The 27,118-nt window shown below is 44.0% G+C and overlaps 1 protein-coding gene across 15 annotated transcripts in view; it reads right to left on the minus strand.

Moving 5' to 3' along the window:
- Nucleotides 1-21,400, minus strand: part of LOC147439900 (uncharacterized) — a 102,700-nt gene extending 81,300 nt beyond the window's left edge. For 7 of the 15 annotated variants that reach the window (XR_015184658.1, XR_015184657.1, XM_086485627.1 and 4 more), the window contains exons 1-4: nucleotides 20,848-21,400; nucleotides 13,294-13,374; nucleotides 11,814-12,058; nucleotides 11,515-11,575 (exon numbers count right to left, since the gene is read on the minus strand). Coding sequence is in view for 6 of the 15 variants with exons in the window: in XM_086485627.1 (XP_086341753.1) it covers nucleotides 11,515-11,575; nucleotides 11,814-11,981 (229 nt within the window). In the remaining 9 variants the exon portion in view is untranslated. Of the gene's footprint in view, nucleotides 1-11,514; nucleotides 11,576-11,813; nucleotides 12,059-13,293; nucleotides 13,380-20,835 lie in introns of all 15 variants that reach the window. The other 8 variants (XR_015184662.1, XM_086485629.1, XR_015184659.1 and 5 more) reach the window with 7 other exon arrangements.
- Between the last annotated feature and the right edge of the window lie 5,718 nt (nucleotides 21,401-27,118).

Genomic DNA, 27,118 nt, shown 5'->3' on the forward strand with positions numbered 1-27,118 from the left:
CCATGGGATCAAGGGCCCTTGTGCAAAATCAAGGGCGTTCGCAAATCTCGGCCTTCGACACGTAAAAACTAAACTTGGGATCCCGACGTTAGTTTTTATGGTGGGGTCCACAAAAGCTAAACTCGGGATCCTGAGTTTAGTTTTTATGTCGAGATATTGAGTTTACCTTCAAATAGATGTGAAATCACATCTATTTCAACAAGGCGCACGCGGGCATGTTGGTCAAGGCGTGTGCTCCTCAAGTTGATGGTGAGGGTTCAAAACCTGGCTGGGAAGCGAGGGCGTCCCGAGATTAGATCTCCACAGGTCCATGTGGTTGACCTCCTGAGATTAGTTTTTTGAAATCTAAACTCGGGAACTCGGGATCCTGAGTTTAGATTTAATCGATCAATGGTCCAGATTGGCCACCATCTCGCCTTTCAATTGGGACAATTGATCCCATGCTTTGGGACCCTGTGGCACTTAAAGGGGAGGGGGGTTTGTGTGGGATCACTATGGGTCAGCTCAGAGAGCAAAGAGAAGGAGGGTGCGATGGCGGGCAACAATGGAGTCAAGTGGGTCCGGATCCTATAGGCGTGAGTGCAAGTGGGCAGCAGCTGACGAGCGAGAGCAGTAAGATGGGGCACATGCGTGAAGGTCGACCGTCAGCACGGATGGTAGGACTTGGAAGTGTGCGCAACAGGAGGTGAAGAGAGAGAAAGAGAAATGAATAGCATTGCGCACTAGGGGGATTGTGTGTGTGTGAGGGTGGCGGGGCCTACCAACGAAGGAGCCGAAGAGCACCACGTGCGGCTACTGGCAGGGAGGAAAAGAAGAGAGAGAGAGAGAGAGAGAGAGAGAGAGAGAGAGAGAGAGAGAGAGAGAGAGAGAGAGAGAGAGAGAGAGAGAGAGAGAGAGAGAGAGAGAGAGATAGTTCTATTATCGTCCTCGGAGGTCAAATATTACCTATGGGACGAAATGAACATATCACATGGTGTGAGTGGAGGTCATAAGTGACTCTCGATGCTCAAAAATGGCTGAAATGAGCGTCGCAATAGAGAGTCCACATCATGGTTGGGAGAGGAAGGTATGTAGGGAGAGCTCATGGCTGAATATATGGGGAAAAGAGGACCTAATGTGGTCAAAAGCTGAGCACTCAAGTCGTGTGTGGTACTCATTTTCTCGCACTTAACGAGGACATAAGGTGAAAAATTGATGAAACTCCTCGCCAGTGCCCCAATGTCCTGTCTCGCAGCGTAGAGAATGGGAGCTAAGACGAATGGAGACAATGGTGCGGATCGCACTCAACCGGATGGGCTCAAGGATGCAGGGATGGGTTCGGCTACCTTGTCCGGAGAAGAAGAGAGATTTGTAGTTTGGGGCAATGTGTATGGTGTAATGGCTGAAGCGAGAACCTCCGGATTTCTCCCAAGTCGTGATACATTGGCGTTGTAAGAAGGCCTCATTAACTTGGGATTCGGTCGATGCATCCTTGACCAAGTGACATCCATCCCATCCAAACCATTTCTTGATGTTAAGAATCCACCCCGAACTTAGTATTTTGCTCTTGCATGTCTTTTGGACCTTTTGTCTTCCTTCATATGTGATTCTAGGAAGGCTATACAAAGGGCTACGTTGTGTCTTAAGCATGTACTCCACAACCCTTTGCATGACCAAGACCTCAATGGAAGGCGATCCGGACTCAAGAAGTAAGAGCATGTAGGGTGTTTGTGTCTTGACTTGGAGAAATTTGGTGAGAAAACGCTCTTGGACATTCTCAAACTCTTTCCAAGTAGACTTCCCGATGCTACCACCCCACACCTCCACTCCATAAAGAAGCACCGGTGTCACCAATGTGTCAAAGAGGTACTTTTTGAGAGCCCAACGCTTGATCTCTCCAGCATTGCACATGTTCTCAAATTCATAATAAGTCCTCTTTCCAGCTTTCAAGTGACACATTGCGCAATCCTTCCATTTATGATTGGATGGAACCTCAAGGCCAAGGTACTTAAAGCTATCTACCACTTCAAGTTGCTCATTGTTGTATACAATGCATGGATTTTTGTCTTTGAGGGTCTTTACAAGCAAAACTTTGGTTTTGGATCCATTCACGATCAACCCGCTATGTAGGCAAAAGCGTTCCAAGACACTCATAAGCTTTTGTGCATCTTCTAAGGTATGTGCCAAGAGCACTACATCATCGGCATAAAACAAAAGCATGATTACCACTGTGAGCGGGATGGAAACACACAGAATGCCTCTATAACAACCCGACACACACTCTTGGGAAGATACACACACACACTACGGGGCACCACTCGGCTTACACAACCCACCTGGCCGAGACAGGGAACACACCGATGGAGCGAGAGGAGAGAGACTATCCGTTTACCCACTCCACACAGAGAGAGAGAGAGAGACACACACACACACACCCAAAAACTCAGCTCAAAAGTCGAGAATTTTTTATGTTTAGATACAATAGAGCTTGGGCCAACACCAATGGAGAAAATAGCTCACACATTATGGGTAAAATGTACCAGATACAATCACAAATTGGAGCAAAAGCTTCGCTCATAGGAGAAACTTACATAGCCAAAATAGAAAAAAAATAGTGAGTAATTTGGCAAAATGGACAGCGCCATCGCGTCTGGAACGGCCCAAAACCCCAGTCTACAATGTCAAAGTGCTCAAATCCGACCTCGGATGGACAGTTTACGGCCAAAACAGGCTCCAAAAGCCCCAAAAACACAGTTGCGGCTGTTCCTCCTCTCTTCTCCACGTTTTTTCTGGTCTTCTCTTAGTTTTTTTCAGTTCCCACACTTAGATTTATTAGTTGGGCACCCTTGGCCTTTTAGTCGACCTCAAACAGACCCCGAACAGGCCAAAAACTGACCTCGCAGTGCATAGCTGTCACCTTTTTGCATCATCCGCACACCTGGCACTTAGCTTTTTCCAATAATGCATCCCGCCACCACGTGAAGTGGTCCCAAAATATGGTCCTCATGATGACCTTTCTGCATAATTATCACAAGAAAACACCCACGTTGTGTCCGTACTTATCCACGTGCAAGTATTGACCCCGTTCGGCCTCCTGACGCCACTAGATGCCATCTGATGCATCTGATTACCTCATGTCGTTGGCCCGAGGATAGCTTCCTCGAGAAGTTTTACGCATTACTAACTCCTCATTATTATAGAAAAAACACACTGGTACTGGTAATAGTGAAAATTGATGCACTATGTACAAGTTGTCCTACCTATACACACGTGGGCCCCACATAACCACCTGGCTCTGGAAAATGGGCAATCCTTTATTCGATGCACCATGCATGTGTATGTAAATATGCACAATCCCTTGCTCCAAAAAGCTCCTGACATAATTTGCCCATCCCCTAGCCTGCTAGATCATTCATGATCAGCAAGCAGCAAAAAGAGATATGAGACTCGCCGCATCACAGGTCTCCTCATCCCTCACATACATTGCTTGCTCCACAGACAACTCATCTTGCTCCACCATCATTAACCTGGCATGATACAATTTAAGATGCAATCCATTTACCCTTGACTTATGTAAAATCCCATCCAGGTTAGCCAACTGATAAGTACCATTCGGAAAACACTCCACTACCTTGAAAGGGCCTTCCCACTTAATCTGAAACTTCTTTTGGAAGGTGTTGTCCAGCTTACTGTTGTAGTGCAAAACCAAGTCATGCTTCTTGATACCCTTACTTTTGACCGTTTCATTTATCTTTGCCAAGGCCTTATCCTGCATCTATCCATAATGTTCTAATGCACTCATCCTATCCAGTTGAACCTCTTGTAATTATAAGAGCCTCTCTTTGAATGCATCACTAGGCGGCCCAATCAACTTCTCTAACATCTTTACTGCAGGCAACTCTACTTCCACAGGCAATAGTGCTTCCTTTCCATACACAAAATGAAATGGAGTAAACCCTGTACCTGTCTTCACTGAAGTACGGTAAGCCCATAACGCACTAGGAAATTCCAAATCCCAATTCTTTCCTTGGTGCTCTGTCACTTTTGAAAGAATCTGTACCAACTCACCATTGAATCTTTCATTTAAGCCATTACACTGCGGATAATAAGGAGTGGTATGCTGGTGCCTAATCTTCATCTTCGCGCATAAAAAGTCTAGCAGTTTAGCTCTAAATCCTGGCCCCTTATCTGAAAGTAGCTCCAGTGGCACCCCAAACTTGCAACATATTTCATCATACACAAACTTTGCCACATCCTTCCCGATGATCTGTTTTACTGTTATAGCCTCTGCCCATCTAGAGAGATAGTCCACTGCCGTCAAAATATAGCTTTTTCCCCTGCTTGTGATAGGTAATGGTCCTATTGCATCAATCCCCCACTTTTCAAACAGATCAAACGCCATAATGGTTTTTCGTAACTCTAGCTTCAACACTCTCTTTTCAAATGCTTGACACCTATTGCAAGACCTACACCAATGTTGAACATCCTTGTGCAAACTAGGCCATACATACCCCTCTTGCAAGATCTTATGCAAGGTGATCTTTAGAGAAAAATGGCCGCCACATGCACCTTCATGATTCTCTTCCAACACTCTATAAAGCTCCTCCCACCAAGGTACACGTCTCAACACGAGATCAGCCCCTTTCATGTATAAGACATCACCAATCAATTTGTACCTATATGCTCTACGCACAAAGCCATACTTCTTAGACTCCTGAATGTCTTTCGAAATGATTCCTGTTAGCAAAAACTCCTCTTCTTGAGCCAAACTTTCCCGACCATGATAAAGAGGTAAAGTGGTCCTCAACACAAATAGCTCCCCAATCATTCTTTGAGCTGCTTCATGTGCCTCTCCATTTAGAGCACGTTCAATGTGTCTGATGCTCCATGCATCGAACTTTTTTAACAGGCCTTTAATTCTGAAGCACATTTTCTTCAATGAGGTGTTCTTGCTCTTCCACACACCCAGCACTTGCTTCACAACTAACAAGGCATCACCTTTTATGCTCAACCTTTTGATCCCATGCTTCAAACAAATGTGTAATCCGGCTTCCAAAGTAGCATATTCAACCTCATTGTTACTATGAGCATCCAATTTGAACCCTCTCTTGCATAGTAGCTTCCCCTCTGGATCATAAAGTGCTATACCCCCTGAAGCCGCATCATGGCTCTTTCTGTATGAGCCATCAAAGAACAACACATGTGCATTGCTGATCTGTGGCACTTCTTCAACTACCTTCCTCACCACCTCTTCCTTAACAATAAGGGGATTCTCCTTGTAGGTCAAAAAATCGGCTAGGGTAGCCCTTGTACTGTCTTCCAATAGAAAAGAGAACTCAAACTCTTGCAGCTCTATTACCCATTTCTTGACCACATTTGACATGTTAGTTCCATTAATTAATTGTGGCAAAAAGGCATAACTCGTCAAGAAGACAAAAGGTCGTGGTAGCAGGTAATGACGAAATCGTCGACAAGCAAATATTACACTAGCCATCGCTAGCTCTACTTCCGAGAATTTTCTCTCTGCTACCAGCTTTACTCAGCTTGCACAATACACTGGCCTCATATAATGGCTTCCCTTCCCCTTTTGCAATAGCATGGCTCCAATGGCATCATCCCCTACAGATGGATTTACATAAAATACTTTCTCCCAATCAGGAGCCTGCATGGCTAACAACGCCCCTAACACCTCTTTCACCTCTTGAAACACTTCTTCGCACTTGTCATCCCATTGCAATGGATCATGAAGTTTGCCACTTGTTGTAATGGATAAAGAAGCTGAGAAGACAATGGAATAAACCGTGCCATGTACTTCACTTTGTGTATAAAGGTTGCCAATTGCTTTGTACTCGTAGGTGATGGAAGAAGAATAATAGACTTAACCTTGTTCGGATCAGCCTCAATGCCATTTTCTGACACCATATGGCCCATTAACTTCACCCTTGGCTATGCTAAATGACATTTCTTTGGATTTAGTTGTCCTCCACATTCATCATATCTAGCCAATACCATCTGCAGCTTCTCATGATGTTCAGCCCTACTGCTGTAGACACAGAAGTTGTCCATAAAAGCTTTAACACAACTACCAATGAATGGTTCCAACACCCAATTTGCTCTCTCTTGATAGAAATATGCTCCATTTGTCAACCCAAATGGCAATACTGTGTAGCAATAACAGCCCCATGGTGTAATAACAGTTGTCTTTGTGCGGTCTTTAAGAGCAATCTTCAATTGAAAATAGCCTGAAAAACCATCACACACACTGTACCTCTCATAACCTGCCACTGAATCCAAGATCTGATCAATGAATGGAAGAGGATATGGGTTCTTCTTAGTGGTTGCGTTTAAGGGTTTAAAATCTACACAAATCCTCCACTTCCCATCCTTCTTTGGATTGACTACTACTGGACTCACCCATTCTGTGGTCTCCACTGGGACTATGAACCATGCCTTCAATAACTTGTCCACCTCTTCCCGCAAGGCTTCCATTTTCTCTTGACCCATCCTTCTTAGCCTTTGCCGCCCTGGCTTAGCACCTTCTTTCAGCTCTATATGCATCTCTTCTCCCTTGAACCCTCTGATCTCTTCATATGAAGTAATGAAAAAATCAGGAAAACTAGCCAGCATGTGCAAATATATCTCCTTCTTCATAGCTGAGAGGTCTCCACTGATCATTTGTGTCATCAATTCCTGCTTCTTTGACAACTCAACCTTGGTTTGCATCAGCCCTTCAATCACTTCATAAGGCCCTTCACTTTCATCTTCAACCTCATTTACAAATGCAACTAAACCAGACTCTTGGATTTCTTTGTCCATCAAAAGAAATGCAACATCAACATCGTCATCACTACCGGTAGTACTATCACTGTCCTCATCAGTCATTTTGGAATAGTCTTCATCACTAGACTCATCTTCATCTTCATAAAGCTCCTCCAATCGTTTCCTTGTGTCCATATTATATAGCTTCTTGGCACCTGTCTTTCCATAGAGGCTAATCGTACCACGTCGTCAATATTGAACAGCTCCCACTGCACGTAACCATGGTATGCCCAGTATAATAGGATATGATCCCAACCCTGCTGGCATCACATGAAAATCACCCACTTCCTTTGCATCATATGCCTCCACTTCTAAGATTTTTACAACACCCAAACATTTTACTTTTTGATGGTTTGCCAATCTAATCCGAAAGCTTGACACCCCAGTCACTATGAGACCCATCTTCTCAACGCATGAGTGTGTTATGACACATATTTGAGCTCCACCATCCACAAAACCTTGTTCTAGATTTTTTCTTTTGTGCCACACATCTACTATTGGGCAAATGTCTGGTAGTTCATCCATTGCTAACACCTTCACTGAACCTCTCTCTGGCTCTTTCTCCATTGGGTTAACCATCCTCTTTCACTGTCGCTTTAGCTTAGGCACCATCTCTATGAGCTGCCCAAAAGTAACATCTGCCTTCCTGCTTGTTAGATCCTCCTTCAAATCATAGCTTAATTGCCCATCCCCTAGTGGAAAATTTGAAACATGAAACTTGCGATGAGCCCTCCTTTTTCTCTTGGCCTTGACATCCTCGCCTTCATGGCTCTTTCCCTTCGTCTTACTAGGACCCGGGGCACTTCTTCCTTCCTTTTCCTCTGTGGTCCTCTTCCCAATAGGCATCACTAATGTATCCTCTAGCTTTGATGCCTTCTCCAAGGTGACTACACTGATCACTTTTGTCTTCCCCTTTTTCTCTTGGGTTAATCCACTAGTCTCTTCTTCTCCCTTAATTTCAATACCATCATCATTTGACCTAGTTAGCACCTGTCTTGGCAATGGATACATGTCTCCCCCAATCCTTGGTGGCTTATCGCATTGCGGGATGATGTGGCCCAACTCTCTGCAATTATAAAATGTGGGCGTCTGCCTCCAGAACCTACCATTGCTTTGTCCACCACCATTCCTGGGTCTTTCCTCACCTCCTAGCTGATTTGAAAACCTCCCTAGACCTCGATTATTTTTTACTTGACCTAGCATGTTTAGGTTGAGATTCTTCATTCAATCTACCACTTGCCCCATGTCTTGCCTTAGCCCATCATCTTGCACTGCTGTAGTGACCACTGCTGGCATAACCTGAGGAGTAACAGGAACCACTGGTTCATGATGAACCCTTGGCATGCGACCTGGCAAAGAATCCATAGGCTGAAATTCAGACCTCATGGGCAAAGACTCCACCCCTAACTGGCTCATTTTCCTCAGCTTCCACTCTTTGTTCCTTGCTACCTCTAGTGCATCTTCATATGTCCTAGGCTTCTTTAGCTCCACTCTCCAACGTATATTCTCCCAAAGACCATCCAAGAACCTATCCTTCTTCATCATGTCAGGCGGGGGTACCTGTGGTGCTAAGGCCTTTCACATCCACTCCCATGCCAATGAGAACTTACATATGTACGCATCTACTGGCTCACCTTTCTTTTGCACCAAGGCCTGTACTTCTTGCCACACTTTGTCGGGATCTTCTATCTTCACAAACTCCATTTCCAATCCATGCCTTAGATTGTCCCAACTCAATCTTACAGGTGGATCAGCCATACGTAACTCCTCTTCAAATGCCTTGGACCAAACTCGTGCATCACTCTTCAAACAAATCTGGAGACGACGTAACATCTGTGCCGGGTCATGGATCTGGTTGCTAATGCAAGCAACCTCCATCTTTTCCAAAAAGTCTTCCACATCTTCATCACTTCTTCCATAAAACTCCGGATAAGAGAAAGCCATGGCTACCCAAGTTACGACGCTTTGAGAACCCCTTCGAACACACGTGCAAGAACCCAAAACTTTTGACTGACTCAATTTCCATAAACTTCAATGGAGCTCAACATTAGATAAGGACAAACACATGCACATCAAATGAGTTTTCATAGTTGATCATCGGAATTAAAACAGGCAAAATACATTCGAGTATCTCTCGTAATCTTCTTGGCCCGAACATAAAGACTATGCACTCCTGGAAAAAAATCTTCCTGGACACATGAACATTTATCTGGATTCTTTGAGTTAAATGAAAAGGAGTGAATTGAGGGCCATTTTGATCATCCATTAACGTCAACCATGCAGCTCCCAAGAAAGAACATCTGTCTTATCCTCTGATTTTGCCAAAATTTCAGCAACATAACAGCATAAATGGCTCAAAAGACCAAAAAACTAGCCATCACCTTGGAAACAATTGGGCAGAGTTTCCCCAGAAGTAGAGCAGTGTGAACCCAAAATATAGACTGTCCATGTATGCATAAACTGCCAACAATAGAACCCGAGCATCAAGTAGGAATCACTAGTACATAGCCTATGGCAAGGTCACGAAAAGGGTGCTCCGGCTACCTGTATCACCGAAAGGATCTCCACATTTGAGAATCCCCCCGGCTCAATAAAACCTCACGCTATCGACCCTCACACAAAGGCTAATGAAAATCGCGTATAGTCAAGTCTCAAAAATGACTATCTTCCAGACCAAGTCTCAGAAATGGCTGGGACTGCCAGATAAAACCAAATATGGCTCCACAAAGGCGTACTATGGCAATTTCCACAAGTAACATACAATCCAGTAAACTATGCGCTCAAACAGGCGCCAAATGATGCATACCCACAACAACTGCAAGTGACACCACTGTTAGTATATCACTGTACTCCAACCACCTGTACCTGTGTGAATCACCTGTACCTGTCCCTGTAACCTGTAACCTGTAATCTGCAACCTGCAATCCCGAAGCTGAAGGTACTCGAAGAAGATCCTCAGTGGGGGCACCAAAAGAACAACCCGACACACACTCTTGGGAAGATACACACGCACACTATGGGACACCACTCGGCTTACACAACCCACCTGGCCGAGACAGGGAACACACCGATGGAGCGAGAGGAGAGAGACTATTCGTTTACCCACTCCACACAGAGAGAGAGAGAGAGACACACACACACACACCCAAAAACTCATCTCGAAAAAGGACAATTTCTGATGTTTAGATACAATAGAGCTTGGGCCAACACCAATGGAGCAAATAGCTCACACAATATGGGTAAAATGTACAAGATACAATCACAAATTGGAGCAGAAGCTTTGCTCATAGGAGAAACTTACACAGCCAAAATAGCAAAAAAAGAGTGAGTAATTTGGAAAAATGAACAGCGCCATCGCATCCGGAACGGTCCAAAACCTCAGTCTACAATGTCAAAGTGCTCAAATCCAACCTCGGATGAGCAGTTTACGGCCAAAACAGACTCCAAAAGCCCAAAAACACAGTTGCGGCTGTTCCTCCTCTCTTCTCCACGTTTTTTTTGGTCTTCTCTCAGTTTTTTTCAGTTCCCACACTTAGCTTTATTAGTTGGGCACCCTTGGTCTTTTAGTTGACCTCAAACGGACCCCGAACAGGCCAAAAACTGACCTCGCAATGCATAGTTGTCACCTGTTTGCATCATCCGCACACCTGGCACTTAGCTTTTTCCAATAATGCATCCCGCCACCACGTGAAGTGGCCCCAAAAGATGGTCCTCATGATGACCTTTCTGCATAATTATCACAAGAAAACACCCACGTTGTGTCCGTACTTATCCACGTGCAAGTATTGACCCTGTTCGGCCTCCTAACGCCACTAGATGCCATCTGACACATCTGCTTACCTCATGTCGTCGGCCCACGAATAGCTTCCTCGAGAAGTTTTACGTGCTACTAACTCCTCATTATTATAGAAAAAACACACTAGTACTGGTAATAGTGAAAATTGATGCACCATGTACATGCTGTCCTACCTGTACACACGCGGGCCCCACATAACCACCTAGCTCTGGAAAATGGACAGTCCTTTATTCGATGCACCATGCATGTGTATGTACATATGCACAATCCCTTGCTCCAAAAAACTCTTGACACCGCATTTCCGATCTTAACCTCTTTTATGTCTTCTTGTTGCATAAAATCAAGAACCATGCATTCCAATTCATCAATAAGTACCCCAAAGAGGGTTGGGGAAAGTGGGCATCCTTGTTTGAGAGAGAGAGAGAGAGAGAGAGAGAGAGAGAGAGAGAGAGAGAGAGAGAGAGTCTTGATGAGGGTCTCAGACGGCGTGAGCGCAGACTGCAAACTCCAGAGGAGCTTGGGAGAAGAGAGAGAGAGAGAGAGAGAGAGAGAGAGAGAGAGAGAGAGAGAGAGAGAGAAGAGAGAGAGTGGGAGATATTTTAATATGGCCGCCTGCACGATGGTGCACGCACAATCGGAGAGAAGAAGAGAGAAGAGGAGTCCGTGGCAGTGGGGCCTTGAGCCTAAGAAACAAGAGAGAACTAGTCTTGCTTGGTGGGCATTGCTAGACATACCCAGATTGACATCAAGCATCCATGAGAAAAGAAGTGTGCATCGATTTGATATATAAATATGATGATCAAGATTAAGTGTGTATCTATTTGATATATAGATATAGATATGATGATCGAGATTGAGCATGTACTAATGAGGAAAACATGTAACTAAACTTGCTATAAAAATTGATATGCACTACCGACCTGATAATCGTGCCCGAGTGTCATCCAGTTGTCCAAGTCGGAGGGCAATGTTTGCATCAAGCTACATAAAACCAATGTGAATAATTAAACATTTTGTCTTGAAATGAATTTCCACATATTGAAAATGCTAAATATACAGTGCATGGCATGCAAAAGTTCCATACAAAAGTATGGTGGAGAGTTGGCAATGTGGTCTCTCTAAAAATTATAAGAAACGGAAGTCGTGCCCTGCCCCGTAGCATTTATGTGTTGCGCCAAGCAAACATATAGACATAGGGAATTGGATACAGATAACGAACCTTGCAATGTTTTTGAGCTGGTGTCATACTTGTGCAGTCGAAACCTCCATTGTTGTTAATATATGTTCTTTCTATGACCTCGTCGGTGAATAACTTGAACAAGGCCTTAATCCGCTTCTGGGATTCAGTGGTACCAAACTCGGGCCTTTTTTGCTTGTTGCTTTTCATTTCAACATAATATAGATCCAGGACATCTTATGTGCGCCTAAGATGGGTTGGCGAGGGTTTTTTTTTTTAAAAACCACCTACACACGTCGTTGAAATCAGTTTTCCATCGAGGTCGAAATTTCACCACTGCTTGTCACGAACATCGACGCCTTGTCGCATCGCATACTCAAAGCTTGTAAAAATTTGTTGATGCTTACATTGAAGCAAATTTTTCAAATTTTAATTTTCAAATGCTCATAATGCCAAAATTAGCCCGAAAATTAGTCGAAAACGTTAAAAATCACCCAAAAATCCAAAAAAATTGTCCAAAAAAATCCAAACATTTCTCAAAAAATTCTATAAATTTTAAAAAATCATTGAAAATCACAATTTAACACTTTCAACGTGCAAAAACATACCAAAAATAGCAATTTTTTATCAAAAATGCCAATTACGACAAAATCATCGAATCGATCCCCAAAAATAGCGAATCTCACAAAATGTGACCAATGAGGGGACCAAAGCGCTCAAAATAATGCCATAAATATGCACATAAAACAGCTCATCTAGATTGCAAGATATCAAATTTTTAAGGAATTAATAAAAAATTAATGCAAAAATTACTATTAAAAAAAAACTTCTTTTTTAAAAAAAATTCTCCACGCATAGGGATTAGTGCAGCCATATCAAAACTCAATAATCACATCAATTCAATTGCCAAATAATTTTACCAATAAAATCCAAAACTAGGGAATTAAACCGGTGATTTTAGGTAACAATCTGACACAAACGGAGTGTGTAAATCCTTCTTTTGAGCTTGAGAATGCAACAATTAACCATTACACACTTCAATTTGGCAATCAAAGATTGGATTACTCATGCACATTAAGCACTTTTTAGGCACGCACACACACACACACACTTTTTTGACAATTTTTACCAATTTTTAGGTGCGCACACACAAGTGTTAATCTTGTCAAATTTTCAAATTGAATTCACAAAATCTCTAATTGAGCATGAACACAACACAAATGAATCATCACATTAGAAAAATCTTTATGCACACATTGAGTTTTTGGTGCACACACAAGGAAAAATAGCGCACACACACCTAAAATTAGGCATAAACACACTCAATTAGAATGTGCACACACTTGATTTTGACACACACACTTGCAATTGACCCTTTAAGCATGTAATCAGGAAAATTAACAATGCACATTAGCACAGGAAATCGTCAATTTGCACATTCAATTTTATGAAAATTTTGGCATTACGACGGCATGCAAATGAGCAAATCAAAAGTTCAAAATCACCAAATTGCAAAGCATACCGCACAAATCTTGAATCCAATAGCACCATCCAACCGTCGATTACATAATGTGTAGGCCGCTTCCATTGATGCTTTAAAGCCCTAAGCTTGCATTCCAAAATCAACAAATCATGAAGCAATTAGCACAAACCGGCATTGTTAGAATGCAATTCAAGTCTCCATAAGCACAAAATGTTAGTGAAATTATCAAAAAATTAGTGTGTAAGTTAGCAAAAATTAGTGAAATTAGCAAGGGGTTAGTGTGAAATTAGAATATTTAGACACACAATTAGCAAGATATGGTGACAAAGGGGAAATTGAACACATTGCTTCATGCATACACATCCAAAATCCACAAAACCCTAAACACACAAGAAAATTTTGTGAAGAAATTAGTGAGAAAACCTATCCGATTATGCCATAATTACACTAGCATAGGCCATCGCTCCCCGGCAATGGCGCAAAATGTTGGGGGTACCATCGTAGCATAGCTCCAATGGCCAAAAATAATTGTCAATCTGGAGGGATAAGTACCCGGCTAGGACATGGAAACACTCACCCATTAGTGAGCTAATCATGGAAACATGAATGGAAGCTCTTTGAAGTGGCTTCTCGACCTATGGAGGATCTAAGCCACAATATCTGGCAATCTCCACATCCACTTTTCTTCACTTCAAATCAACCCAATCACACACACTAATGATTGCAAAGACATGCACATCACTAATCCCATCAAGAAACACACTAACCACAAGCACACACACATAGATCTATTGAGCATCCACAAATCAATCAAACCTACATGCACACAAAGAATAGAGGAAAATAACACAAGATTAAAGTGGGATTAACCACTAATTAGTTACGATCTAGCTAATCAAAGCATCATTAGCAATCATAAGAGAGTATGAAAGAGGCATAGTGAAAGATACGTAAGCATTGATTAGTGTAAATCAAGTCACATGAGCAAGGAGAAGCTCAAGGAATCCATAGACACACACCTCATGAGCTCTTACTAAAGAGTGGTTTCAACAAATGAGGTTGAGAACCCTAATTTCATTTACACATTTCCTTATATACCTAGGTTAAAAATATGCATGTCCAGGCATCCAAGGCCTTTCGGGCTCCACAACTTACTGTTTCTGCAACCTAGGCACACTAACTAATCTGTTCTTTACAACCATTGAGCCGTAATATGTACAAATATTACAATGGCTTGAAATAAATCAAGAAATTACAATACATGGCCATTTTGGGAAATGTGAAAAATATGTAACTCCAATCTTCACTACTTCTTTGCATCTGTCTTTGATATGCCTTCGTACATCTTGGCCTTTAGGAGATTTTGTTAACTGACATCGGCTCAGTTCACAGTTTATATAATAACTTAAGAGAGAAAGAGAGAATTCAATTTATAAACACAATAGAGGAGATGAAGATTACAAGGTAGATTGAGAGAGACAGAGAGCTAGAGAGATGCAGCGGTGGAGTTCCTCTCCTACACAACATTTGCCCCTAAATAGGTGTCCCTCATAATATTTGTTTATAGATTACAATTCAACAAAGTACATAAATCTCTTAGAGAGAGATCGGTCCAAGAAATGGTGCAATGTCCTATACACTTAGCATTGCAGCTAAGATATTTGTGCCACTTGTCTTTTCCTACTATGCTAAGAGTGTTTGTGTGTCCAATTTCCATGCATGCACTACTTGTGTGTCCTTTTTTTATGCATCCATTGCCATTGTCTCCACTTTCCATGCATGCACTATCTATGTGTCCACTTTCCATGCAAGCAATGTTTTTGTGTCCACTGCATGTGTGGCCATTTTTTATGCATGTATTGTCAGTGTGTCCACCCGCCATGCATGAGGTGCCATTGAGGCCACCTGCTACTATTTTTGGATTACCACTTAGCCACCTACTAGTTTTGGATTGCTAGATCAGCTACCTACTATTTTGGGTCGCTGATTCTACCACGTGTTATTTTTTTGGATTGTCATCTCAGCCACCTGCTATTTTTAAGTCATCAACGAGCCATATTTTTGAATCACTATATTAGCCACTTGTTATTTTTGGGTTGTCAAGTCCATGAGCTACTATTTTTTGTTGGAGTATAGGCGTCTATGCCTTGCCCGGCCGCCCAGAGTCTGGGCGCCCACTGACTTGTATACCTTATACATAGCATAAGTGTATAGGGGGCTGCTCACTCTTTGAGTCTCCCCACCTATATCTGTGTTGTGTGTCTCCTTCTCTCTCTCTCTCTCACTCTCCGTCTGTAGTGCTCCCCGATCCCCTTCAATTGGTATCAGAGCATAGGTGCGGAGGGAGCGCGTGTGTGCACAGTCACGACGACAGCGGAGAGCCAGTTTCATTCTCGAAATCGTGTCCGCGCGCGCGCACTTTCAAGAGTGCAAACAGGGTTTCGACTTCGGCATCGGCAAATTCAGCTTTTCGAGAGCATTACCCCCCTTTTGAAGCCATTCGAGCCATCAAAAACTTCATTCGAGCTACGGTTGAGGAGCTGCATTTTTCAGCCCTCTTTTGGCAGTTTATGCTACGTTTTTGGGTCGAAACGGAGGTTTTTTGGCATAGCTTTCACACCCGGACTCGGATACATGTGATCCAGGAGTCTACCTTGGGGTTTTGGCACGCTCCGGACGCGCTCCTCATATCATAATTTTAAAATTCTGAACACTGAATTTTCTGCAGCAGCAGTTGTTTATTGTGTGTCGAGGATTCCACACATGGTTTGCTCTCAGATGTGAGAGTGATATTTGCTGCAAGTTTCCTCACAGGTGGGAGGATACAATGTATGCCTTATATGGTTTGATGCTCAGGGAGACTAATGTGATTGCATTTTGAGCTCGGCAATGTATGCCTCGAGCATGTTTTTTGGCAGTCACAAGTAGAGAAGATATTTGTGTACTAGATTTGCAGGTGTTTGCAATGATGTATGCAAAGTGTGGAGATTGGTGCATGCATTTGGAGTGCGGTTTGATGCGCTTTGGTTGCTCATGGTTTTGAGCATGCAGTCAGTTTGGTTACTGGTTTTGTGGCCGTTTTACTGACGAAACTCTGGCAAAATTTTCCCAGGAGTTTTATGCGTATCATTTATGCGATCTAGGTAGAGATTGCGGGTTGCACTCAGCATTTGCGTGCGGTGTTCTCTGTAGGTGGGAGATTTGTGCGTGTGTATGCATCGATACAGCACAGTGTAGGCTTGGTGATTAGCTCACGGTTTGACAGGCGTACAGTTATCTTGGCACACTCACAGGAGTGAGTATCTTGATGTATGCTTGTGTGGCTACGAGCTAGGTAGCCGGATTCGAGCACTAATGGCTTGAGGTTTTTCAGCAGGTTTCAGCTACAGGTTTACAAGTTTACAGGCAGGTTTGAGGGCTTATTTGGGTGCTGAATTTTCAGCCATTGTTTCCTCTTTGCAGGTGTCCATGTATGGCTCAGTTGTAGGCTGATTTGGGACACATTTGTGACTTGTTTATGCAGCTGTTTAAGAGCTGAATTTTGGGGCTGATTTGGGGCTGATTTGCAGCCATATCTTACAGCCATATTTGCAGACTTTTGTTGATGCGATTCGAGCCTGTTTAGGGCTGATTTGGTTGACATTTGCTACTCATTGTTGGTTGCTCTTTTGCGAGCATTATGGCTGATTTTTCATTTGACTTCCAGCGTTATGGTCTGACATAGTTTGATGGTGTAGATTTTGTTGCTTGGAAGGAACATATGCTTGTTGCATTGACGGATTTGGGGCAGGATAAACCCTTGCGTGGTTTATCGGCGAAGCCCAATTCTATGCGTGATGATGATTGGCAGGATCTTGATGAGTTAGCCATGTCTACGATTTGTTTGCATCTGGTTGAGTCTGTTTACTGGCAGGTCTCGAGGGAGACTACAACTCATGCTTTATGGTAGAGTTTACATGCTATGTACGCGACATCCATGTCTACAGGGAAGTCTAGTCCCACTTCTATGTCCATGGGAGAGATTGATCCCACACGCAAGTCTCGACGGCATAGAGACTTGACATGTTGGCATTGTGGACATAGAGGGCACATTAGGCGTCGATGTTTCAGGCGTTTGAGACAACGGAGGCGACAGATGCGTGATGCAGATTTGGACATGACAGATGCTAGTGAGATCAGTACGGTGGTTACTGAGTATGATTGTGACGGCGATGTCACATTTACATCTAGCTTGTCTTCATACGATCTTATGTCTACGGATTGCATATCGGATTGCACATTGTCTTCACATTGGTTACTAGATTCAGATGCTACTTTCCATGTCACGTCGCATCGTGAGTGGTTTAGCACGTTTTCTAGTGGGAGACTTGGTTGTGTGCACATGGCTGATGGTGTTGTGTATGACATTGAGGGTGCAGGAGACGTATGTTTGTCCTTGCCCATTGGTATGAGATTTACCCTACGTCATGTGTGTTATGTGCCAGATCTGAGACGGGATTTGATCTCAGTCAGACAGTTACGGTATAGTGGATGTCGGGTATCGCTGCTTGAGCGATCTTTTGCGTTGCATTTGGGTTCGCTAGTGATTGCGAGAGGTGCCAAGAGTGGTACAGGTTACCCATTGCATGTGGATCACGGGAGAGACGGTGTTGTCTCTGTGATCATGCAGCCACGTAGAGAGCGAGAGAGCAGGCGAGTCTCTTTTGCTCATGGGTTGCAGGGTGCTTTGCATGGAGTGCAGAGTAGTGAGCTCGTTGTGCACACAGTTGGGGCACGACTTGAGCAGTCACACAGAGAGGTCACAGAGTCAGACATGCATGCTTTGCTAGTGACTGAGCAAAGTAGAGAGTCAGTTGTGCAAGATACTTCTATGCAGGATAGATAGGTAGAGCGGTCTTGCTCTAGTGAGTCACGACAGGAGGACGTTGTGCAAGAGTCTATGCATACGGAGTTAGAGCATGAGAGCTCTAGTGAGTCACAGTAGATTGAGTGGTCATGTTTGCAGTGGATGATTGCTGAGGAGACTGAGATGTCAGCGATTATGCAATCATTCCTTTCTATGCTCGACAGTGAGCATGGGGATATAGTTGTGCAGGATATGTCTTCCAGTAGACACCTAGAGCAGCTGGTGTGCTATGAGGTTGCATGACAGGTTGATGCGTCTTTTGTGGACAGTCAGGAGATGCATGTGGTTGACACGCCTTGTCAATCAGAGATGCCTATTGCCAGGGATATATATGTTGATGCATGCTCCGTAGAGCTAGCAGGGCCCGCTAGCATTGCATCGGCATTCAGTGGTCTCATGTATGAGATGTTGATCTTGAGACCGGATATCGCAGCTGCAGTAGGAGCATTTGCAGTTGGGGTTGTCAGTCGTTTGTTGACTGATGATGGCATAGTGCACGAGGGAGATATGCAGGTATTGCATACATACTTGCAGTACATGTGCGGTACGTTTGGTGGTGTATGGACTTACACGGGAGCAGGACAACCGGATGCACACGATCACAGCCAGCCAGTGGGCATCGGTTGAGAGCGGTTTTCTCTCACCTTTTGTAGTCTTTAGACTAGGTTCCCTTGCTTAAAGGTACAGTCGCCTTTAAGTGGGAAGTTGTTGAGGTATAGGCGTCTGTGCCTTGCCCGGCCGCCCAGAGTCTGGGCGCCCACTGACTTGTATACCTTATACATAGCATAAGTGTATAGGGGGCTGCTCACTCTTTGAGTCTCCCCACCCATATCTGTGTTGTGTGTCTCCTTCTCTCTCTCTCTCTCACTCTCCGTCTGTGGTGCTCCCCGATCCCCTTCATTTTTTATTGCCATCTCAACCACATGCTATTTTGGGTCACCAAGTCCACCACTTGTTATTTTTGGTCCTCAAGCTCCCTCTCCACCAACAGACAACCTATAAGCAACTCAAGCTCTTCATATAAAGTTTTCTTAGTTAGCAATTTGTGACATTCCCTCCTATTAAAAGAAGAGTAATTACTCTTGATTGCACCTATAGAAACAACAAAAGGATGAGTAGACACTGCTATCAAGCATTCATGCATATCAACATGCCATCCAAACAATACATATTATGGCAGATTATAAAGCATTTATCAACACAAATATTGTCAACATTTCATATTGGACTTTACATTTTGTTCCAACATCTCACACTAGACTTCGCATTCTAAATTGATTTTCCATATTGGATTTCACCTCCCGGTCCAGTATTTCACATTAGACTCCTCTAGGGGTTAATCACTAGCCATCTCAAGAGATACCAATGGACTAGTTATGTAGAGATTATATGTCGCATACATACATCTCTCATAGAAGTCTCACGAGTAGAGTATTGTCAGCTCAGTACCTTGGGTGTGCTAAAGAACACAACTATGATTACTATGTTCACACGTTGATCAATCTGTCCTCAAGGAAGTGGAGTTCTCCCCTCTATGCAGCATTAGCTGCACCAGATCAACTGCTAAAACAACCTCACTGAGCTTTATTTTCCCTTGAAGCTCCAAAACCACCTAAGGGTTATCTACCATATCACCCTCTCCTCTATGGCATCGCCAAGTCACTCTTGGACCACCTCCTCATGATTCAAAAGATATAGTCTTTTACCTTTTCATGTTCTTATAAACTCATCCAAGTGTATTACCACAAAGTATTTGAAGACTAGTTATTGGATCTGTCGTAATTCTTCTTTTAAAAACAAACTAAGAATCCTTTAGTATTGCTTCTTTTCACCAATAGAAGCTTCTTTGTCAAAACCTGACCCCGAAGTGTTCTTGATGTATCTTTGCACATACTTTGATTAACTTTGCATTGCTAGTGCAGTTACAAGTCAAATTGACCAGCCCCTGAGCTTAACAATCAATAAAATCTCTTTTCTTTATGTGCAAGGATTTTTTACGGCTAAAGGATCTCCTCCATTCTTCAAGGAGTAAGCTCTCCCCCAGACATTGTATCTGTCCCAAGCATGGGCCATCATTTGCTAAATGCTTGTAGCCTTTTTTTTTTAGACAAGTTTAAACTCTTGAGGCAACCCACAACAATACTTTTCCAACTACTCTTCCAGAGTAACTAGTGGTGAAGAAGCTACAAGAAGATAAAAATTCGAGAACTTCTAAATGATAGTCCTAGAGGGTATCCTTCTCTTCAAAAAGCAACCGGTTTTTTGCTGAGATGACATCTGTTTCAAAGGATGGTGTCAGCCATATAGATGCAAAAAGTTTCTTGAATCCAGGCCACGTTTTGGGAGCATGACCTTGCAATAGGAGTGTTGATAATTCCCCTTCAAGAAAGAAAAAGCCTTCTTATCGACTCAACGTATAAGGACATCTTCTTGACATATACATGAAGGCGGATACAAATTTATCGATTGTGTTCTTTGACATACACATCAATATGCATGCTAGTTTTGGCTTTTGAAGGAAGGATATGTGTAAGCGCCAAACGCAAAGTGATAGCATCAAAGTTGGCATTCATGGTGAATGAACCACTACTGTGTGTGGAAATGATGTCTTGGACAATTGAAAAAAAAAAGTAAAACATATTGAAATAAAAAATCAGACTTCTTTTTTTGCATACATAATTGCTTACGTCTGTCTTTCTGCGAGCTCCACGTGCAACTTGTCTCGCTCAGGCATCAGGGGTGATGTGTGTGTGTGTGTGTGTCGTGTGTATCCCCATCATTGTTGCAGCTTCTCCAAGTCCTCACCAGCCGTCTGCTGTGTACGCTTCTCTCTGTGTTGTCGGCTCCACATGCGGCCCTCCCCGCTTCTACAAGGCTTTGATCCCCTGAACTGCGACAAGCTTGCAACCACTCAAAAATGTAGAACCTTTAACTGTGAGCAGCCTCAAACCAGAACCTTTAACTATGAGCAGCCTCAAACCAGAACCTCCACGCCTTTCTCCCTTTCCTCCAATAGTGGGAAACTTCAAGCAACAATGTTGAAGTCATTGTCCCCAACACCTGGAAAGAAGGAGCGAGAGACAGACAGTGTGAAGTCAAGGAGAAGAGGGTGGGTGAAACGGGAGGCAATGCGCTCCAATTTGTGAGTGCCAACAAGAGCACTGAGGTGCTGCCGCTCCATGATATGCACCTACAACCATTGCTTGCACACCAATACAAACCCATGGTTGTCGCTCTATGTTGGGAGCTTCGATAGAATTGACTTCATCATTGATACAAAGCATTGTGTTGTTTAAGCTTCTCCCGTTCTCAAGTGAAACAGGTGAGCCATCCACAACCGAAGAATTGCAGCTCTTCATTGCCTACGATGCCAAATCTCTGCCATGGCTGTATGTCTTGTCACTCTGCCCTCTTTGCCCAAACCACTACCTTAGCTCTGATACCAATTGTAGAGGCGGAGCGGAAGCAAATTGCATATCGCACAGACATAGCTTGGGAGAGAAGAGAGCAAACAAGAGAGGAGAAGAAACACTAACTCTACAAATGGAAAGAGAGTTCATTTAGGGTTTTTTTGAGCCTTATAAAGTCTTTACAATAAGAGATTCACACGATTCACACATGGATGGCCGCCCAAGTTGGGATGACCCCAACAATGCTCGTTCATTATTGAAAAATTTATTCTTTCATGGATTTGTTTCATGATGCCATGATACATTTTCATGATGATTAGAAATCGTTCCTTCTAATCGTTCTTTTTGAGATGGTTATTCTTTCATGGAGTTGTTCCATGATACTGACGGACGCAAAGCGGACCCCGAACCTCGACGGCTTCTAAAACGTCGGGATCCGAATGGCACACCTCGAGCTTGCCACGGTAAAGCGAACAGGGGGCACCATCTATCTTTGAGTGGTTAGGACGCAAACCACGATGAAATGGACACCGCAAACTTACACACCAAGAGAGAGAGAGAGAGAGAGAGAGAGAAAAATTTTCAAATGATGAAAACCCTAGCGGGGTGTGAGGCTGAATTATTTTTGCAGTATTTACAAAGTGGCACGCCGTGGTGGTAGAGAGGTAGGGAGAGTAGGTGGTGCAACCTACTTGGTGCGTTCTCTAAGACGACTCAATGATTGTGAAACTTACTATCAAGAGCGTGTATACATGTGTGCATCGACCATTGGAGTCGAGAGATGGGTGTGGTTCCCTTCCGGGGAGGTCACCTAATAAAAATGTAACCTATCACGTGGGTTCAACAGAAGGGTATTTAAAGTTCTTGAAACTTACAGAAATATGTATACAGAAGGGCATTATTTTTTTCCAAATTTGAAAAAAATTTACACATTTTAAAAGAAAAGGGTACATTATATTCTTAACAAAATTCACAGATAAGGGGTTTTACAAACATATTTTGAACGCACGTGATATGGTAGTTTTACACATAGTGAACCCCCCGGGGGTTCCCTTCGCATGGTGCAATTCCCAACGCAAACCCAACACACAAGCCCCCTCCCCATGATGGTGATAGTGCCAATCCTTCCCACTACACTCTACCAAATGCTTGGCTCCTCAGGAATTCTCCCCCCCCCCGATAGTGACCTCTCAGTGCCAATTTATAGGTGTTGGCTGCTTGGATTATGGTAATCCCAGTGTGATTAGGGTAAGCTTAATCGGGGAGACAAAGCAAGTGGTGGATCCGGTGTGGTTGACCCTTGCTTTGTTTTGGGAGGTTTATTAAAAGATGGGAATCTCTAGGTGGGCCTTTGTGACCATCACCTAAAGAGAGGATATTTACAAAAAAATGGGAATTTACAATGGCTCGGGTGAAAACTGAAGAAAATGATGAAAATAACCTATAAATTATTGGGATGGCGTCGTGGTTGCGTGTTGCCAGTGAATGGTGTGTTGCCGGTGCGTCGGTGTCGAGCGTACTTCTTTTCAGGGTCGCGGACGAGGCATGCCTTCAGCACACTTCCTCTTTTTGTTGTTGGCAGCATGTGCTTTGGATCCTTCATCTTTTTGTGGTTGTCGTAGTTGTGAAGTCCTTCGTTTTTTTTTCCTGAATTCGTGGTGCGTATACACGTGTGTGTGTACATATGTGCATGTGGGCAGATGTGTGTGTATATATATATATATATATATATATGTATATGGGTGTGTGTGCGTGAGTGCATGTGTGTATTTGTATGTGTGCGCTAGCGTGCAATGGGAACGGGGGCTTATATACATAATGTATATATGTTTTTTATTTTTATTTTTATTTTATTTTTTCTTCTCTGTTCGTCGGCCAGTGGCAGCTACGCAAGCTTGGGGTGGGGGGTGGGGTGTGTGTGTGTGTGTGTGTGTGTGTGTGTGTGTGTGTGTGTGGTATGTTGAGAGAGAGAGAGAGAGAGGACGCGCTGCGCCTATATAGGCCGAGAGGGAGAGAGAGCGGGAGGACGGGCGGCTGCTGCCGAAACAGAGCGCGAGAGAGGGAGAGGTGGTTGGGGGTGTGTGTGAGTGAGTGTGAGGATGAGGGAGAGGGTGAGGATGAGGGTGAGTGTGTGGTGTATGAAGGTGTGGGCTCCCTGGTCATGCGTGTTGCGCCTTCGGGCTTGAAACAGAAGAGAGAGAGAGAGAGAGAGAGAGAGAGAGAGAGAGAGAGAGAGAGAGGATGAGGTGGCGCTAGAGGGAGGGGGAATCTCCTAGGGCGGCGGGTGCCCACCGTGGGGGGGGGGGGGGGGGGGGGGGGGGGTAGAAGTCAATGGTGTGGGGGGGATGGTGGGGATAGCGGGCCAAGGGAAGGGTCAGTGAAGCCGAGGGGAGGGTGAGGCAAGCGGGTGGAGAAGAGGGGGGAGGGGTTAGGGGAAGAATATTAGCGGGGCAGAGGGGGGGGGGGGGGGGGGGGGGGGGGGGAAGTGTGAGGTGGGGGGTGTAAAGGGTGAGTGTAAGAATACGAGAGAGCGGAGGGGGGGGTTTCCATGCGGCTCAACACAGAGGGAGCACGAGAGAGGGGTCGGGGTGAGTGCTCAAAGCTTGCGCCTGGCCAGGGGGGTGGTAAATTTGGGAGAGAGGGAGAGAGGATATTAGAGAGAAGTATGTAGGGAAAATGAGAGAGAAAGAGAGGGGGTGTTATTTCATCCGATGCCCATCGGGTGGGGGGGGAATAAACTACGGGGGGGGGGATTACAACGGGGCTAAGGGTGACAAGGCCGGAAAATCGAAGGGGGGGGTGTCATGCCCGTAGGGGTGTTGGGAAGATTAACCAGGCGGTGCCGAGCCTTCCAACGGTGTTGCCAAGGCTTCAACAGAGGAAAAATAAGTTTTTTTTCCTTCTTTTTGTTTGATTTTCAAAATTCGGCTATCATTAGCCCTCTCCCTTTGGCTAGAGGCATTCATGCTTCTAGCCCTTCTTCTGCTTCTTCAGCTGTAGAGTTAGAGGGTTCTCCCTCCTCTGGAATGTCTAGCACGAATTCTAGGTCAAACCTAAGAAAATACCTTTTCAGTCTCCATCCATTGACCCTAGTCTTGTGAATTCTCCCATCTACTTCCATCAGCTTATAGCTGCCGTTGTCATAGCGCTTCTTGATGATGAATGGCCCTTCCCATCTGGGTTGAAATTTCTTATCCTTCCTAGTGTCAAATCTATTGTCGTATCACAGTACTAACATGCCTTTTTCCAGTCCCTTTTCTTTAAGCCCTTGATTGAAAGTGAGCCGGCGTCGTTCTACCTATACTGCATAGTGATTGATTGCTTCTTTCCTATCCAGTTGGAGTCTCTCCAGATCCAAGATGTGGTTTCAGAGGTTTACAATCGGACAATGTGTCTGGCTAGCCAAAACTCGTAAGTTGGCTATCTGTACCTCAATGGGTAGAATTGCCTCCTTCCCATAAACTAGATGGAAAGGGGTGAAAGCTAGTGATGTTTGGAATGTTGTTCTGTAGGCCCAAAGAGCTGCCATGAGATGTTTATCCCAATCCCCTGTGTAATTGTTCACCGGTTTTGTGATGATTTTGCAAATCATTCCATCTACCTTCTCTACCAGACCATTGCATTGTGGATAGTATGGTGTGGAATGTCGATGTGTGATGCCTAAATTCTTCATCAGTTCTCCCATCAAATCACTTCTGAATCCTGGTCCTCTATCTGATATTATCTCAAGAGGAGTGCCAAAACGGCAAACGATATGCTCAAAAATGAACTTTGCCACTTCTTGGGCTGTAATGCGGGTGGTGGCCGTTGCTTCTGCCCATCGAGTCATGTAATCTACACCCACTATGATGTACAATTTACTTGATTGGGTCCTTGGTAAAGGACCGATTGCATCTATTCCCCATTTCTCAAAAGGACTATATGAGATGATAGGGGTTTGTGGCTCGTAGGTTAACGTGCGATCACTAGCCACTTGACAAGCCTTGCATGTTTTACACCAATGGTGTATATCCCTGTTCAAACTAGGCCAAAAGTATCTTGCCTGTAGAATCTTCCTACTGGTGATATCTAGAGCAAAATGACCGCCGCAGACGCCATCATGGCAACTTGAAATTACCTCTGTGATTTCACTGGAGGTTGGCACCCGCCTGAGAATTTGATCTTTGCCCTTACAATGCAAGTGGTCGTCTATAAGGAGGTACCTAGTAGCCTTCCTTACCAGCCACTGTTTTTTGCCTTTGGTGTGTCCTGTTCGACATTCTCCTGTATCTAGAAAACCGATGATATCAGGCATAGCATCACTACCTTGGAAGAGGGGTAGCTTTAATTTGATCGCCCCTACGGGAACGTCTTGTATTCTTTCTTTAGATAGAGCATCTGCCTCTTGATTGTCTGCTCTGGGGACATGGAATAGTTTCACTGCTTCAAACTTCTTTAGAAGGTCCTTAACTTGGCGAAGTTGACCAAGTAAAACTTGATTTTTACAATCCCAAGTGCCATTTATCTGCCTTATCAAAAGCAAAGCATCACCGAACACATTTAGGCACTGAATTCTTTGTGAAATACATTGTTCCAACCCAAGAATTAGGACGGCATATTCTGCTTCATTGTTGGAGTGGGAGTGTAATAACTGCCCAATGGAGAATACTCTTTCTTGTCGTTCATTGAAAATGACCATGCCTGCTGCAGACTGATCCATTGTTCTCTTGTATGCTCCGTCAAAGAAAAGAGAGTGAGCTCTTTCTAGCCTAGGACTTTCTACCATTGGTGTTTCTTCCTTTGCTTCCGTGTTGACCTTCAGCTTCTTCTCATAATGGCGATGAGTGAGAATTCCCACTAAACTAGCTCTGGTGGAGTTTTCTACTTGCATGGGGTAGTCAAACTCTTGTAGTCTAATTAACCACTTTGAGATCCTAGATGAGACATCCATGTGTCGCATTACATATGGGAAAACCTCCTCCATTGTCAGGATTACAAAGGGTCTAGGTAGGAGATAGGAGCGGAACTTTGTGGTAGCAAACATTAGTGCCAGAACCATGTGTTCTACTTCGGTAAATCCTTTTTCTGATGGGGTCATGAAACGACTAGAGAAGTAAATAGGGCGCATGAAAGAAGTTTTGGGGTCCTTTTGGATTAGCACTGCTTTGAGTGTATCACTTCCCACACTAGGGTTCACATAAAATGGCTCGTCCCACTTAGGAGGTGAAATAGTGGGAAGCTTAGCTAGGATTTGCTTTACCTCAGTAAACTGTTGCTCATTCTCTTCACTCCATGAGAAGACATCTCTCTTGGTCAGTTGTTGTAGGGGAAGGACCACTTGAGATAGCAGGTGAAGGAACCTACTTAAGTATCTTACCTTCTGAAGGAAAGAAACCAGCTGCTTGGCGGTGGTGGGTGACGATAAAGATACCAGGGCCTGAATCTTACTAGGGTCAACCTTGATTCCTTTTGCTGAAATTACATGACCAAGGAGAGTGACTTTGCTTTCACCAATGTGACACTTGTCCACGTTGAGTTGGGCCCCCAAGGTATGCACCCTGGTTAAGCC

This window comes from Adiantum capillus-veneris, chromosome 16, assembly GCF_014529385.1.
Source record: "Adiantum capillus-veneris isolate H3 chromosome 16, ASM1452938v2, whole genome shotgun sequence".
NCBI lineage: Eukaryota > Viridiplantae > Streptophyta > Polypodiopsida > Polypodiales > Pteridaceae > Adiantum > Adiantum capillus-veneris.